This window comes from Cebus imitator, unplaced genomic scaffold (assembly GCF_001604975.1).
Source record: "Cebus imitator isolate Cc_AM_T3 unplaced genomic scaffold, Cebus_imitator-1.0 Scaffold5, whole genome shotgun sequence".
NCBI lineage: Eukaryota > Metazoa > Chordata > Mammalia > Primates > Cebidae > Cebus > Cebus imitator.
The window spans coordinates 13684637-13702592 of NW_016107320.1; the positions used below are offsets into that span (position 1 = coordinate 13684637).

The 17956-nt window shown below is 38.2% G+C and overlaps 1 protein-coding gene across 1 annotated transcript in view; it reads left to right on the top strand.

The window, feature by feature from the left end:
• ADAM9 (ADAM metallopeptidase domain 9) overlaps nt 1-17956 on the top strand; it is a 118273-nt gene that overhangs the window by 2837 nt on the left and 97480 nt on the right. Inside the window, 3 exon segments of the mRNA XM_037741412.1 lie at nt 10296-10393; nt 14474-14532; nt 16151-16229. Of these exon segments, the coding sequence (XP_037597340.1) occupies nt 10296-10393; nt 14474-14532; nt 16151-16229 (236 nt within the window).

The following is a 17956-nucleotide window of genomic DNA, read 5'->3' on the forward strand; positions in this document are numbered from 1 at the left end:
TTTTTGCAGTGGTGTCTTACTCTGTCACCTGGGCTGGAGTGCAGTGGTGTGATCTCAGCCCACTGCAACCTCCACCTCCTGGGTTCAAGCAATTCTGCCTCAGTCTCCTGAGTAGCTGGGACTACAGGTGCATGCCACCATGCCTGGCTAATTTTTTAATATTTTAGTAGAGATGGGGGTTCACTGTGTTGCTCAGGCTGGTCTCGAACTCCTGAGCTCAGGCCATCCGCTTGCCTCGGCTTCCCGAAGTGCTAAGATTGCAGGCGTGAGCCACTGCGCCCGGCTTCAAACTTTTAAGTAAAAAAGAAAACATTATAATTAAAATATGTACAAACCTAGTTAGTGGTTTCCAAGTGTTGCAAAAAGCACTTGAAGCTTTAACTTAGTAAATTTTTATTTGCTCTTTGTTAAAAAATCCTGGTTTATTATATAATTTATTATGGAATCCCCCAAAAGATGGAAGCTCTAAGTAACTGGAAGCTTTTTTTTTGGGAATATCCACAAGCTCAAACATATGACATAGCCTCATATTTCTCTTTGATACCTAATATATACTGGAGGCTTGGAGTCATGCCATCCTTTTGAGTCAGCACTATGGGACTGCCTCATAAACAAATGCAATCCTTTTGGTATCTCAGATCCCTCACAGTCCTTTTTTTGTTTTTTTTTTGAGATGGAATCTCGCTCTGTTGCCCAGGCTGGAGCAGTGGCACCATCTTGGCTCACTGCAACCCCCGCCTCCCAGATTCAAGCGATTCTCCTGCCTCAGCCTCCCGAGTAGCTGGGATGACAGGCACGTGCCACCATGCCCGGCTAATTTTTTGTATTTTTAGTAAAGACAGGGTTTCACCGTGTTAGCAAGGCTGGTCTTGGTCTCCTGACCTCATGATCCACCCACCTCAGCCTCCCAAAGTGTTGGGATTACAGGCATGAGCCACTGCGCCTGGCCTCCCTCACAGTCTTTGAGTGGGTCTAATGTGGACCCAGCTAAAGTTGAATGGCACAATGTTGTTCGGTTATTGAGAGATGATTATAGTTTGTTTTCTATTTCATGTTGTTGTTTTAATCAGATTATTCTCCCAAAGTGATCATATGTGGGACCCTGCTTGAGTCACATCTTTTTTTTTCTTCAAGACATGGTCTTGCTTTGTTGTTCAGGCTGGAGTGCAGTGACTAGGCAATTCCTGGGCTGGGCAATCCTGGGACTGCAGGGGTGTGTCACCATGCTGGCTTATTAAAAAATTTTTTCTGTGTGTGGAGAGGCAGTGTCACTCTGTTGCCCAGGCTGGTCTCGAACTCCTGGGCTCAAGCATTCCTCCTGTGTCAGCCTCTTAGAGTGCTGGGATTACAGGTGTGAACCACCATGCCTGGCCTTAAATCACATCTTTTAAGAGTGAGCTAGGGAACCTTAGAAATTAACTTAACTTGGTCAGTTCTTAAGTATGCAGTTGTGTTTGTATTTGTTGATGTTTATGGTAACATAAATAATAGGTTACTAAACCTTATTGGAAGAAAAGAAAATGATATCATCCCCAGACATGTTATATGTCATAACTCATTCCCATACATGGGAAATGTCTCATTCTCTTTGATGAATTGTTCTTTTAATGAGACTTTTCATGATTTAAGTAATTTTAGGATGATTTTAACCCCTTCCCTCTAGTAATGTAGAATCTTCACATGAGTAGAGCCCAGGAAAGCCTTTTCTGATCAGTGGTATTGAAAGGTTTAGAATCCTGTTGTGAATATACCTTGGGCCTAACCTCCCATCCCAGCTGCTTGAGAGAAGTTTGGAGAAGTGATTAAGCAGTCTGTGGTATAGCAATACAATGAAATATGATTTTGCTATCAAAGTGACAAATGTGTGGGCTATGTAGATTTGTAGAAGTGGATATTAAAGATGCTAATCATAAAAAGTAAGGTTCACTTTAGGTTACATGTGATGATTACAACTATGAGAACTACGTATGTTTAGCTATAAAGGTCAAAAGAGGTTATTTATTCAACACGTATTTTATTGAATACGCACTGTACCAGTGCAGGAAATACATGATGAATAAGATACCGTCCTTGGTCTCAAATAACTTAAATTCTTTGCTGGAGGAACTTAAATTGTCTAGGGAGTTAAATCTTAGAAATGGGTGGTGTTTTTCCCAAAGGAGCACTTAGAACAAACAACAGAAGCCATTTCTTCTTAAATGTAAAGATGGGTAAATATTTAAGAAAAGTATAACACTGAAAAAAGTACGTGTAGGACATAGCAATAGGAATTATAATTAAGTATGTTTGAAGGTAGTTATTAATATGTGGTATGTGTTTATCTGGGAGTCACCTGGTGAATACTAGAATTAAAAATAAAAAAACAAATGCAGAAACTGCAATTAGATTTGCATCAACCTATTATATGGCTCAAAATAACAATGCTTTGTAGATCTAATTGAAAGAATTTTTCTACAAGAAGTACTTTGGAAACAGAATTATCTTATTCATCCTGAATGTGTAGGCCAGGTTTATTTTATTTTCTACAGTGGAAGTACTTAAAGGTGGCTGTTTGTTTATGTAGTAGGCAGGAAAAAAATGAAAGAAGCCCATGGTTTGGAGTTCACAGTTGTTTGCTTTGCAATTAGGTAAAATTCTTTTAACTCACTTCCCTGTACTACAGTTACTGTTATGAAAAGCATGCTCAGACTTCCTCTAAAATGCACTACAGTGTACAGAAACATCTAAGGAGTTAGAGAAAGTAAGACATGCAAGTTAACACCTTTTCTTTCTTTAAGATTAGACATGTTAAGTATCATGTTTCAATGCTTCATGTTCTCTTCAGGCCAATGTTTTCTTTTTTTCTTTTCTTTAGCTAGAGTCTCACTCTGTCACCCAGGCTGGAGTGGTGCAATCTCAGCCCACTGCAGCCTCCCCCTCCTGGGCTCAAGCAGTTTTCGTGCCTCAGCCTCCGGAGTAGCTAGGACAATAGATGTGTTCCGCCATGCCTGGCTAATTTTGCATATTTTGTAGAGACAGGGTTTCACCATGTTGGCCAGGCTGGTCTGGAACTCCTGAGCTCAAGTGATCTGCCCGCCTCAGGCTCTCAAAGGGTGGGATTACAGACATGGGCTATTAGGCCCTGCCCATGTTTTCTGATAATGCAATTTTTTTATCTCATAATCCCTGGTCTGCTGGAAGTAATGTGATTTTTGACAGTATACTTTTTCTGTCAGAAATCTAAACAGTAGTTTGTATTCCCCACATAGTTAAATTGTATTAAGATTTTTATTTTCATTGTGAACTATATCTTTATACCAGTTATTTTCAGCTGGGGGAGATTTTGCCTCAGAAGGCATTTGACATCTTGCTTTTAAAATCCAGGCATCCACTTTCTGAATTAAAATCATGCCATAACAGTTCCAAAACATCATAACAAATATACATTTTGGGGAAATGTCATTCAAAATAATATTTACTAATTTTATGAAAATCCTCTTGTGTTTTTTAGTAACAAGAAATTTTTAAAAGCAAGAAGTTATTTCAGGGTGCCATAATTTTGGAAGCCTTTTTAAAATAATTGATTAAGGCTGGGCGAGGTGGCTTACGCCTGTAACCCCAGCACTTTGGGAGGCTGAGGTGGGCGGATCACCTAAAGTCAGGAGGTCGAGACCAGCCTGGCCAACATGGCAAAACCCCCTCTCTACTAAAAAGACAAAAATTAGCTGGGTGTGGTGGTGGGTGCCTGTCATCCCAGCTACTTGGGAGGCTGAGGCAGGGAGAATCACTTGAACCCGGGAGGCAGAGGTTGCGGTGAGCCGAGACTGCACCATTTGTACTCCAGCCTAGGTGATAGAGCGAAACTTCATCTCAAAAACAAAACATGATTACTTGTGGCATTTTGGTTTTCAAAATGAGAATTGTATTTAAAATGGAAAAGGAGGAAAGAGAGTTATATATAATCTTCTTATATTCAGTTTTTATTTTACTTCATTGGCAGTCTGGGTAAAAGATTCATAGAAGGCAGAAGACTTGGTTTCTAGTCTTGGCCTGAAACTTTTAGCTATCACAACTGGGGGATGCTGTTGGCATCTAGTGGGTGGAGGCCAGGGATGCTATGAAGCATTCCACAGTACACAGGATAGCCCCCTTACCACAAAGAATTTTCCAGCCCAAAATGTCAGTAGTGCTGAGGTTGAAGCTCTATACAAATAATGTTAAAGCTCTTCTTTTGTATTAACAAGAAAAAAATGTTACTTTGTTTCCCATGAGAAAGTGCTACTATTTGGAATTAAAAAAAAAACCTGAAGGGAATTTGGGGAAAATCTACACAGGAGATGAACAGGAAAAAAGTAAAAAAAACTCTACCTAGAGATAAGAAAGGAATTTTGGGGAAAAAAACACAGAAAGGAGGATTTTCATACAATTAGTATATATTATTTTGATGGCATTCTCCCAGTACATGCATTTGTTATGATTTTTATAAATTTTTATGGCATGGCTTTAATTCAGAAGTGGATGCTTGGGTTTTAAAAGCAAGATGTCAATATCAGAATAACAGCTTTTACATACAGAAATTATTCCAGGGTGCTGCAATTTTGAAAGCCTTTTAAAAATAAATAATTATTGCATTTTGCTTTTCAAAATGAGAATTGTGTTTAAAATGGAAAAGAAGGAAAGAAAGTTATATAATTTTCCAATATTTAGCTTTTATTTTACTTTGTTGGCAGTCTGGGTAAAAGATTCATAGAAGACGGAGAACTTGGTTTCTAGTCTTGGCCTGAAACTAGGTGTGTTAGTTACTTCATAGGTAAAGCAAACTGACTTTACCTATAAAGTAACTGAACCTATTTAAAAATAAAATCTCTTTACCTACCTGCCCATGAGAACTATAGTTGCTCTCTTTTTGCAGACATTTGTTTTTCACTGTTCTGTTTGCTTCTGAGTTGTAATGAAAAACTTCATTTTGGTTCTATAGTGTTTAGCTTCTAGTATAACAGTTGTCTGTGTCTGTCAGCATATATATTCTTTCTTTCTTTCTTTCTTTTTTGGCAGGGTCTCCCTCTGTTGCTTAGACTGGAGTGCAGTGGTGTAATCACGGCTCACTGCAGCCTTGATCTCCCAGGCTCAGGTGATCTTTCCACTTTAGCCTCCTGAGTAGCTAGAACCACAGGCATGTACCACCATGCCCCGCTGATTTTTAATTTTTTTTTTGAAGAGACAGGGTCTTGCTATGTTGCTCAGGCTAGTTGGGCTCCTGGGCTCAAGTGATTCTCCTGCCTTGGCCTCCCAAAGTGCTGGGATTTCAGGCTTGAGCTACCATGCCTGGCCAGCATATATAGTCTTGTCTGTAGTGATTTACTTAAAGAGACTTTTTTTTTTTTTTAAGTGAAAGCAAGTTTATTGAGAACATAAAGGAATAAAAGAATGGCTACTCCACAGGCAGAGCAGTGGCTTGGTCTGCTTAGCTGAGTATGCTGATAGTTACTTCTTGATTATATGCTAAGCAAGGGGTGCATTATTCATGAGTTTTTTGGGAGAGGTGCAAGGATTTGTCTGAACTCAGGGTTCCTCCTCTTTTTAGACCATATAAGGTAACTTCTGGGCCTTGCCATGGCATTTGTAAACTACCACGGTGCTGGTGGGAGTGTCTTTTAGCATGCTCATGTATTATAATTAGCATATAATGAGCAATGAGGACAATCAGAGGTCATTTTCGTTGCCATCTTGGTTTTGGTGGGTTTTAGCTGGCTTCTTTACTGCAAACTGTTTTATCAGCAGTCTCTGTGACTTGTATCTTGTCACCTCCTATCTCATTCTGTGGCCAAGAATGCCTACCCTCCTGGGAATGCAGCCCTGTAGGTCTCAGCCTTATTTTACCCAGCCCCTATTCAAGTTGGAGTCAGTCTGGTTTTAGGGTCTCTGATATATTTTCCCTCATCCTTTTGCATGGGAACCTTAATCTTAAGGATTGTAGAGGAAAGAAGATCTATCTTCTGTAACTTCTTCAGGCTGAATAGGAGCAATGATATCCCTGCCTAACTATAGGGTATCTTGTATCCAGGGTAGAGAGGAGCTCAGTCAGACATCAGTATCCTGAGGGTCATTCACAACTCTGAGTTCTGTTGAGTTCACAACACAAAAGGTGATAATCTGGAAGATGAATAAATGTTCAATTTAAGAAAACATTCAGTAAGCTTATCTTGCATTCCTAAACAAAGAGTTCAACAGCAATATATTCCTTGACAGTAAAGCAAAATAAGTAAAATTATTCCAAGTAAACTAAATAGAAAGGCATTCCATGAACTGGGTAATTATTGGAACCAAGCTGATATAGGGTCATTAATTAATTCCAATATATGCCCAGAATTAGAATACTGATCCAGATGTTAACATTAGCCATCCAGAGCTAATGTTATCATTAGCTTGTTTCTTCTGAGCTGCAGTTAGAGATCACTGATTGGTTCACTGAGATTAGCAGAGTCAGTCCAAATTGCAGCGAGAACTCAAAAACAACTGATTAGACTAGAATTTAATGGCAGGTGTGTCTTAGTTCTTGAAACATAATTTTTCTCTCCCCTGTTTCCTATTTTCATTAAAAACAAATCATGATAGGACTGATAGGACATGATGGTTTGCAAATTAAGGTTTAGTCTTATTATACTTGGCCTGATTATTTGAAATTAGCGCAGTAAGAATAATTATTTGCTACATAGGTACTTTTTTTTGTTGTTGAGACGAAGTATCACTTCATCTCGGCTCACTGCAGCCTCCGCCTCCCAAGTTCAAGTGATTCTCCTGCAGCCTCCTGAGTAGCTGGGACTACAGGTGTTCATCACGGTGCCTGGCTAATTTTTGTATTTTTAGTAGAGATGGAGTTTCACCATGTTGGCCAGGCTAGTCTCGAACTCCTGACCTCGTGATTTGCCCACTTGAGCCTCCCAAAGTGTTGGGATTACAGGTGTGAACCACCGAGCCTCGCCATAGGCACTTTTTAATTGGCTTTGATGGAACTTTCTTCCATAAGGAATCTCAGATAAGACTTTTTTTTTTTTAAAGCTCAGCTCAGCCATGCGTTTGTATTGTTAAATACAGGGATGAGCTGGGTAAATTTCTTTCCTCTTGAGGTCCCAAGATAACTTGGCACTCCTGGGCCTGTAGATAGTGACATTCATTATTTACAACAGGCCAGGAACCTTGTACAGGGACTGTGTAGACAAGGTATGTGGCAAACTTTCCCAAGGGGCTTTTACTGGTTCTGTAAAATCAAGTTTGATTCCTTAAAGGGAAGCACAACATTCCAGTCAAAACTTGGTAAAATAACCTGTTTTCTCCAGTTGTGTCCTGTTGCAAAGGAAAATAGATTCTTATTGTACTTATGCAAATAACTATATTGCTGTGAGTTAAGAATACTTAACAACTGGTTTCCAAATTTTGGAGAAGTCAGGTAGAAATATGCTTCAGATTTTGTTCACAGGGATTAAATAACTCAAAAGAGAAGTTTTCATGGCTCTGAAAAACAAAACAAAGGATCAGTGGGTTTTAAGCAAAAAGTCATACAGGAATAATTTTAGTCTTCTGATAGTTCAGTCCATGCAGTTAACTCCTGTTCTGCTTGATATTCATAAACATTTCACCTCTCCATGCCAGTCCTGAAAGTTTTTTTTCCTCTATTCTAATGTCACATCTCCAAAGTTATCATAAACTTGCATTTAAGAGCACCTGTTAAAGTCCTGTAACTGATTATAAAACATCTTTAGAAGAGGATCACAATGAGACAATTTTCTGTGGATGCCAAAAAGTCTTAGGATAGCCACCATTAAAGCCACAGTTGACAAGGAAATTTGTTTACCTTTGTGGCATACAATAATTTCACATAATAATTATTAATAACATATTAAGTCATATCAGAATTACAGGCATTTCTCATAATGTTGGAACATATACCAATAACATTTATACAAAAGAAAGCCAAACACTATTTCATATTTGACAATGCTTCCTGTATGATTTTTATACCAAATAAGCCAAACATGACATTTTTGGACTTCAGCCTTCATAGTAGCTGGGACTGTAGGTGCACACCTTCTGCCCAGCTAATTTTAAAAATTATTTATAGAGACAAGGTCTTGTGATGTTGCCTACATTGGTCTTGAACTCCTAGGCTCAAGTGACTCTCCCACTTTGGCCTCCCAAAGTGCTGGGATTCTAGGCATAAGCCACCATGCCCAACCCTGGAATGAAATTTTTAGGGATAATATATAAACTTGTGATTTTAGGAATTTAGGAAAACTGAAGGTCATTTTAGGTAAGGAAATGGTCCATTCCTCAGTTAATTTAGGATAAGGGATATTTCTGCCCAGTGATTTGAAGTCTGCATCTGTTAAGGCCATAGATTTCTTTTGACATGGTTTCTAATTGACATTTCTAAATATTTCAATAATATTAAATTGTAGTGTATCATAAATATGCCTTGGAGTATCAGAGCCCATTTATGGTGTTTTTAATGTAATGATTTGAAGCCACATTTGGACATATATGCTGTATAATAGAAATATAAGGGGTTAATGGGTAAAGAGTTTAAAAACTGTGTTTGTCATTCATTGTATTGGATATGATATATTTTATGGTTTCATGTTTGCAGCTGTTTGCATCTTTTTAATCTAAAAACAGACACAGTTATAAACATTTTATATACAGTGTTATCTTGGAAAAAGCTAGGTGTAAATAATCTGTATTTGAGAAATCTGAGGGGTATAAGGAAACTAATGAGTGAGTGAACATATAGATTGGATCAAAGGAGGAGAGTATAAGAGTAGGGAGAACAGGTAAAAAGTTATCATAGTCATCTAGAGGTTAGGTTAGTAAGGGTTAAGCCATTGGTAATAATGCTGGAAGAAAAAGAGGTCGTGTTGGACTTATTGAGAGACTATATATTAGACTCTGACATGGTGTGCCTTCCAAAGAGATTTGTGGTGGCAATTTTGATTATACTCAATTTCCATTCAAGTGGTGACTTTAGAACCCAAGCCCCCCTTAAGACATCAGGATTCCATGCTGATAAACTGAACAGAATTGGAAATGGGAGTAAGTTTGCATGACTTTTTCAAGAAGTTCTTAACTGTTAAGAAATGTTTTATAAAGTTTTTGTTTTTGTGATGGCTTAATGGCTATAATTTGAGAGAGTGGCTACCTTGTTGGGTATATACTTGTTAGAGTTAACCCATCAGATACCAACAGTATCTTTTCCCACTTACTGTCCTCGACCATTTAATAAATGTCACCAAACCAGTGTTGCTCTAAAGGAATACCTGAGATTGGGTAATTTGTAAAGAAAAGAGGCATATTTGATTTGCTGCAGGCTGTACAAGAAGCATGGCACAGGCATCTGCTTCTGGTGAGGGCTGCAGGCTGCTTTCATTCGTGGCAGAAGGGGAAGGGGAGCTGGCGTGTACAGAGGTCACAAGGTGAGAGAGGAGGCAAGAGAGAGGCGAAAGAGAGGCTCTTTTTACCAACCAGCTCTTGAGGGAACAAATAGAGCAACTATTTGTTGTTGTAAGGAACTCTTTCTCTTACCCTGGCCCCCTCAGGGAGGGCATTAATCTGTTCATGAGGGATCTGCCTCCATGACCCAAACACCTGTCAATACGCCCCACCTCCCAACATGAACACACTGTGGGTTAAATTTCAGCATGAAATTTGGAGAAGCCAAATATACAGACTATAGCAGTAAGTGTTTAGTAGTATCATCTCAGAGGATGTCATTCATGCTGGGTGAAGGGGAAGAATGGGAGATAGTGAAGGGTGCTAGACTCTAGGATGCCTTTCCCCCATTTCACCCACCAAACCAGTTCTTTTCTTTCCTCTTGTGTTTATACCTTAAGATTTCTTTTGAGAAAAAAGGGTTAGGGTTTATAGCCAAAAATGTTTGATATGATTGCTACATACATATACATATATATACATATGTATGTAGCAATGTATCAGTCTTTATCCAAACCGTATATATATATCCGAACAGTATGTGTGTGTGTGTGTGTGTGTGTGTATATATATATATATATAATGTTTGGATACGGACTGGTATTCTTCTTTAAGGAAATACATTTTCCTCCTCATACTTATCTAATATATTGCTATTTTTTTGTATTAATACAACTTTATATGAAACTACTTTTATTACATGTATATTATAATATGGGAATGTTAGGTGATTTTTCTGTGATTTGAACATTCAGCTTTTGGTTTTCATTATATTGTGTGTCCATGTAGTTTTTCAGTTTCATTTCTTATATTTGTTATTGCCTTTTCTGTAGGCTTTCAACAAACCTCACATCTTTCTTCTTATGAAATTATAACTCCTTGGAGGTTAACTAGAGAAAGAAGAGAAGCCCCTAGGCCCAATTCAAAACAAGTAAGTTGTATCTTGAGAAGAGCATATGTTTAATTTTTTTCTTTTCTATTTTAGCACAAAGGTGTTATTTGTAGCAATGATCAGTTCAGTGAGTTACTACTTGGTTGTTACCTATTATAGCATTGATGCTATGTCCAGTGGACATTATGGTAGTAAAAACAACATATTGACATACATATTGACACTGGTATTGATGTCCACTGGACATTATGCTAGTAAAAACAACATATTGAGCCTTAGTAACTTTTTTTTTTTTTGAGATAGAGTCTTGCTCTGTCAGCAGGCTGGAGTGCAGTGGCACAGTCTCGGCTCACTAAAACCTCCGCCTCCCAGGTTCCAGTGATTCCGCTGCCTCAGCCTCCCGAGTACCTCGGACTATAGATGTGCACTACCACGCCTGGCTAATTTTTTTTTTTTTTTTAAACATTTTAGTAGAGACGGGGTACCATGTTGGTCAGGATGGTCTCGATCTTCTGACCTTGTGATCCTCCCCCCTCGGCCTCCCAAAGTGCTGGGATTACAGGCGTGAGCCACCATGTCTGGCGTTTTGTTTTTTTTTTTTTTGAGACAGAGTCTTGCTCTGTTGCCCAGGCTTGAGTGCAGTGGCTTGATCTTGTTTCACTGCAACCTCCGCCTCCTGGGTTCAAGTGTTTCTCTTGCCTCAGCCTTCAGAGTAGCTGGGACTACAGGCGTGTGCCACTGTGACTGGCTAATTTTTGGGTATTTTTTAAGACACAGGTTTTCACCATATTGACCAGGCTTATCTCGAACTCCTGACCTCTGGTGATCTGCCTGCCTCTGTCTCCCAAAGTGCTGGGATTACAGACGTAAGCCACCATGCCCAGCCAGTATATATATATATTTTTTGAAGACATTATGATCAACTCGAAGCATAACAGAATAAAATAGTTAAATAGAATTCTATCACTAGGGTAGGATGCTGATTACATACATTTTAACTGACAGGCAATGGTCACAGTGATTTTATTACAATAAGAGCTAACCTCACTCAGTTTGTGATAGCTAGAACACTTTATAGTGTATCTTCACTGACACTGGAGAGTAATAATGTGTTAAATGCATATATTTTATATTAGGGAATATTTACTAAAATACAAGTTTTATTTCCATATTAGAAGAAACTTACTATGCTGTTAATGGGGTAACAAGGGCACAAAAGTTATTTTTTCTACTATTCTTTTGTAAAGTTTGTTCAGAAATAATCTATTTGAACTTTAATTTTATAAGCCTTTCAACTTTATAAAAGTATAATTAAATGTTCTTGTAATTTAACAATGGCAGGTAATAAAGCATAGAATTTAGCTTATTCTGAATTGCATTAATATCTGAATTGCTGATATACTCAGAAATGTAAGGCAGCATGCCTGTTTTTTAGGGAATGGGCATTGTAAAAAGAGCACTGGTGTTGAGGATCAGGAGTTTAGGGAATGGGCATTGTAAAAAGAGCACAGGGAGTTTTTGTCCTCCCTGTGAGTACCACCACTACTAGTTGGGTTGGTCATTCAACTCCATTTACTCCTCTACAACTGAGGAGTGAATGACTCTAAGATCTCCTCCGTAGAAGAGTTTATACATTTTACTTGTTTTTGGTTTAAACTGGACAGTCTACCGTCTGATTATGTTTTGTCTTAGAATAGAGTTAATCAGTTAATTCCTCTTTGGGTGAGATCTTGGCTCAATGCAACCTCCATCTCCTGGGTTCAAGTGATTCTCGTGTCTCAGCCTCCCAAGTAGCTGGGACTACAGGTATGCGCCACCATGCCCAGCTAATTTTTGTGTCTTTAGTAGAGATGGGGTTTCGCCATGTTGGCCAGGCTGGTCTCGAACTTTTGGCTTCAAGTGATCCACCCTCCTCAGCCTCCCAGAGTGCTGGGATTACAGGCATGAGCCACCTGTTTTCCTTCTTGTCTTCAGTTGTTGGTAGACTTTTTGCTTAGGGACTGTGTTTTCTACTTTTTTGTGTCTCTGATAGTATCTTCATCAGTAATTCCCTCACTGATACTTGTGATTGTCATAAATAACCGTCATTTTTATGCTTCGGTAAATATTTGGGAAGTGGTATGGTCAGTGCATATTGAACTGGATTTTGCTCATTCAACAGTGAGTGTAATTTACTCATTCAAAGTATTTATTGAGTTACTATTGTATGTTAGGCACCATTTAGGTATTGGGGATATGGCAGTGAACAAAACAGACAAAAATTTATGGCTTTGCATGAATGCAATCTTGTATTCTTTGGAGCTTGCATTCTAGTGAAGGGGGAAGGGGAAGAGACAAAACAAAACAAAACAAAACAAAAACCAAAAACAAACCCCAAACCAAAAACATGCTATATTACTTCAGGTGGTGATAAGTGATAGGGAGGCTGGAAATGGTGAGTTGCTGGGGAGGGAACTGCATTTTTCAATAGAATAGCTGGGGAAAGCCTTATAAGAATGTAACCTTTTAGTAAAGACCAGAAGGAGTGGGGTGAACAGTCCAGGCAGATACTTGGGGAAGGAATAAACTATCACAAAACAATCTTCAGTCTCTCAGATTTCTTTCTAGTGGACATAGCAGTGATATTTTTACCTCATGTGCTTGTCCAAGAGCAGAATGAATGGAAAGGCACATGCCAAAGCTGTGGCAATGGAAAGAGCTTGATGGTTTTGATTGCCCACTGGAGACTGAAGTAGATAATGAAAGGTTCTTGGATTCCCATGCAGGATGTGGAGGTAGAATGACAGGATCCATAGGTTGGTCTAGTGCTTAGAAGGCAAAGGCAGATGTGCCGTGGTGGAGAGGATGATGCTGTTTCTTGACAAAATGTTAACTGAGTCTGGAAACGGTAGGGAACATTAAATAGACACTTCTGGTAATGTTAGTTGACGAGTCCCTTCATGACTTTCTTTTTTATTTAAGTGTTAAGGTGAAGTCAGATCTCTTAGTTCCAGAGATCACGCTGAGCACTTATGGCTAATGACATGGTAGTTGCTGGGGAAGTTGTTTCAGAGTTGCTTGAGGTAGAGAAGATGATTTCATGAACTGGAGGATGTTACTTTAATTCCTTGACTCTAAGATGCCATCAATTGTGAGACACACCATATTGTTTCATGTACACTAATAAAGAGACAGAAGTGGCCGGGCAGGGTGGCTCATGCCTGTAATTCCAGCAGTTTGGGAGGCCGGGTGATCACTTGAGGTCAGGAGTTCGAGACCAGCCTGACCAATATGGTGAAACCCTGTCTTTACTAAAAATGCTAAAATTAGCCGGGTGTGGCGGTGGGCGCCTGTACTTCCAGCTGTTCAGCACCTGTACTCCCAGCTACTCAGGAGGCTGAGACAGGAGAATTGCTTGAACCTGGGAGGTGGAGGTTGCAGTGAGCTGAAATTGCACCACTGCACTCCAGCCTGAGTGACAGACTGAGACTCTGTCTCAAAAAAAAATAAAAATAGAAAAAAAAAAAGGCAAAGTGCTGTCAGTTAGACTGCTGTGGCTTTGTATGATGCCTCCTCATTTCAGGGGCCTCCTCATTATATGGCATTGTAATTATAAGGCATTATAATGCCTCCTCAGTAATATAAGCGAAAAAAGCATGTTTTAGAATTGATGAAATGAGGTAAGTCTTGTAATTCATATCATAAAAGGAGTTGAATTTCTTTTCAATTTCATATAACTAGAACTAGGGATAATCTCTTGAAACCAAGAGTTTCATTTCATTCAGAGAAAAGCAGGAACTATCTTATACTGTAGGTAATACATTGATGGACTTGAGAAGATAATTGAGAAGATAATCCCTTCAGTTATAGCTGAATTAGAAATGAATTTAAGAAGAGTTTAGATAGACATAAAGTTTATTTTCCATGATCAGTTATTAAAGGAAGGAAGGGATGATCAGAGTATAAAATTATTATTTAAGAATAGACACAAAGTTCTTCTATTAAGCAGTTCAGCCAGTACCTGTTTTTCTTCTTGTTTTAATTCAGGGTGGAATTTCCTGCATCTTATAAATGAGGTGTTGTTGAAAAGTAATTTTTAAGACAGTGTTTTATTCTTCTTTTCTCCACCTGTGCATTTAGGTATCTTATGTTATTCAGGCTGAAGGAAAAGAGCATGTTATTCACTTGGAAAGGAACAAGTAAGACATTTAATTTATCTTGGCTTTTCAGTAATGTTTTTCCAATAGTATATTGGTTTTGTTTCTAGTTTGATATGGTTTAGTGGCTCCTGAACCCTGGTATTAAGTAGATTTAGCTCTTCATGTTCGTAATGCACAGTGGCAGCTGGCTGGGCAGACAGTGATTTCCAAACAGGAAAGAAGGCAGAGACCAAAGCCAAGCATCCCTGTTTTATTCTTTCCAAATGCATCACTAAGGGAGCAAAGGCTACGCATGTGTCAGGAAGTTGCGGGCAGGGGAGCCTGCAGCCACTGAATAGGGTCCAATTATTGGAAAGACGAAGGTTCCACAGGCTACTCCCATGCCTACTCACATAGACTTTAGTAAAGGTAAAGGACGTAATGCATCAGGACAAAGAAAGTGCAGGCAGTCATCAAGGCACGACTCCCCGGTCCCTTTCTCAGTTGTACAGATGTGCTTTGCCTCCAGATTATGAACTGCTGAGATATGTGTGAGGGATCATATTTTCTGGGGAGGTCAGACACAAGTTTACTGAAGATATCTTTTATACCTCACTGATCATGTACCTAAAGTCACGCTGTGTATCCAACTAAATCAGATAAAAACCTTCCATTTATTCATTTCTAGTCAATGTAGACAGGCTGGTCCCGGATGCCTCCAGGGGAGTTTTGAACCTGAAATGGCATGTTTATGAATCACTGGTTAGCACATTGCATCCCTGATTTGTCTATGAGACCTGGAAATAAGCATACAGCTGCTCCAGTCCTGCTAGAGAACCTGATCCTCATACACGTGCTTTATGCCTCTCAACCTCCTAAACACTGAGTGAAGCTTTGGAAATCAGGAATAATTGTTTCTTTCAACAATTGAGGCAGAAATTTGCCTCCATACTTAGGAGGTTAGTTCTTCTTATTTATATAGAACTTTTAGAAAAGAGTGTAAAAAACCATTTATTTTTCTTCTGTAAATATGATATACTGTCAATAACCCAGTTTTTACTTTTCCTGTGAGTTGTGTCTGAAACATTTAGGGACCTTATTTATGATATCTTAAGTTTTTTGCAGCTAGCATTTTATGACCATTAGAAAAAACATGTAGCTTAATATTAAATATTATTTATCTGTAAGTAATGTACACTATTTCAGAGTTGTCTGTTTATGAGCTTTTCCTTTTTTTTTTTTTAAGAGACAAGGTCTTATTCTGTTATCCAGGGTGGAGTGCAGTGGCATGATCATAGCTCACTGCAGCCTTGAACTCCTGGGCTTAAGCAATCCTCCCACTGCAGCTTCCTGAGTAGCTAGGACTATATGTGTGTGCCACTATGCCCAGCCAATTTTTTATTTTTTGTAGAGACAGGGTCTCACCATGTTGCCTAGGCTCGTCTCCAACTCCTGGCCTCCAACTCCTACCTCAGCCTTCCAAAATTTTGGGGTTGCAGGTCTGAGCCACTGCACCCGCCTATTTATGAGCCCTTAATTTCACATTAGCACATTTAAAAATAATAATTTATCTGACGAAAGTTCTTATTTACTCCTGCTCATCTCATCTAGAAATAATGCCTTATGAATCATGTCCTTAGCTGTAGATAATTTAAATGATGTTTTATTTCTCTTCCAGAGACCTTTTGCCTGAAGATTTTGTAGTTTATACCTATAATAAGGAAGGGACTCTAATCACTGACCATCCCAATATTCAGGTAATATGTTTTCCTCTTGATTCCATAGAAAATTTTAAAACAATTATAATTTAAAAATGAGTTCCAAGTAGGCACTCAGGACTGTTACAATGCACAGCTCCACAGGGCACCTTTAACATTGTAACATATAGGTTATCCTGGGAAAAGTGGGTGCATCTCTATAGAGTAAACTGTACCTTACAGCTCTCCAGGTACTCAGTAATTAAAGTTATTTTCTAAAGACTAGGAAAATCAATCTTCTATTTAATGGTAATCCTTACTGATGAAGGGAAAAATTTGATATGTTTTGAAAATAGGAGTTTTTGATTTTTGTGTTGAAAGTTACTGTCTCTAAAAGTGCACTTATTAAAACATTTAATTTGTTATTAATATGTAGTAAAGAAAACCATTCATTTGCTGTTATGTGTTCTAATGTTCTAAATTTTTGCTGAAAATAATTCTTTCCTAAAAGAGGTGCGGTCCTCTCTGCATCAGAGAACAGAGTACTCCTGGGGACAGAGCTGGCCAGACTACTCAAAATAATTGGCAGATGTCAAATTTGGCTTTGTGTGTTTATTACTAGGGGATAAACATTTCTAGTTTTGTTTGAGTGTTTTACAGTCCTTTTTGGCAGTTAGGTATTACACATTTTTTTCTTTTGCAGTGGTTTTCATGAGAAAACTTTATTCCCATTACATTTTTTTTCTTCTGAACTTTGTAATATTTTGCTAGGTTGAATTGTTTCTGTTGGTTGTGCACTTTTGCAGCATTCTTCAAATAAATAGGAGGCAAAAAAATCTTTATTTTAGATTAATTATTAGTACTTAACAAAAGCCAAGGAAATGCTGACTTAGGCCTATCCTCTTCCGGTCCACTATCTGATTTCTTTATCTTAGTCCGTCATTGGTCTGTTGTTTAATAGAAAATTAGTAGAGGAGTTTGAATTTACCTTACAGCATAAACCAGATAAAAAAATAACCCATCCATCCAGTCATGCATCCAACGGTTACCAAGGCAGAAGGCCAAAGGCCACATAATTTGTGTCACTTGACAAAAGCAGTAATGTTAAAAGGCATATTCTTCCTCGTAGAGCTTTCTTGGCATACTTTCTTCAGACATACACTGTTTGGGCTTGAATTTTGTTTCATTATTTGCTGGCGAAGTTACTTTAGTCTGTTTGTGCCTTAGTATCTTCAATTTAAAATGGAGTAATACTTACTGTATGGAAGCTTAATTGAGTTAATACTTGTAAGATGCTTATAACAGTCTGACAGTTTTTAACACAATGAATATTATTATTTGTTGCTGTTATTGAAAGTACATGTTCTTAAAACTGCTAAAAAGAGATTTTAGTTATATAGAAACTTACATAAGTATTATCTTACATAATTCTTAAATATCATAAGTATGATTGAGTTGTTATGCTGGGTGTTTGAAAAATGTCAATTAAGACCGATGGAGTCTCACTTATTTCTTGATTATTTAATATTGTTCAGGTAGATGAAAGTGTGATTATAGATTTCGAATACAAATTAAAACTTTGATACTTTGATTTTTTTTTTAAACATGGCCAGATTGTCAAATATAATGACATATACTTTTGTCCATAAAATGAAATTAAGTTTCACTGAAAAATTTACATACTTCCCTCTAGGGACTCTATTGCTAAAGATTAAAGTTTATAAAGCATCATTCAGTGTCTTCCACAGGACCATTTTACACAAACACAGTTTTAGTGAGTTGTCAGC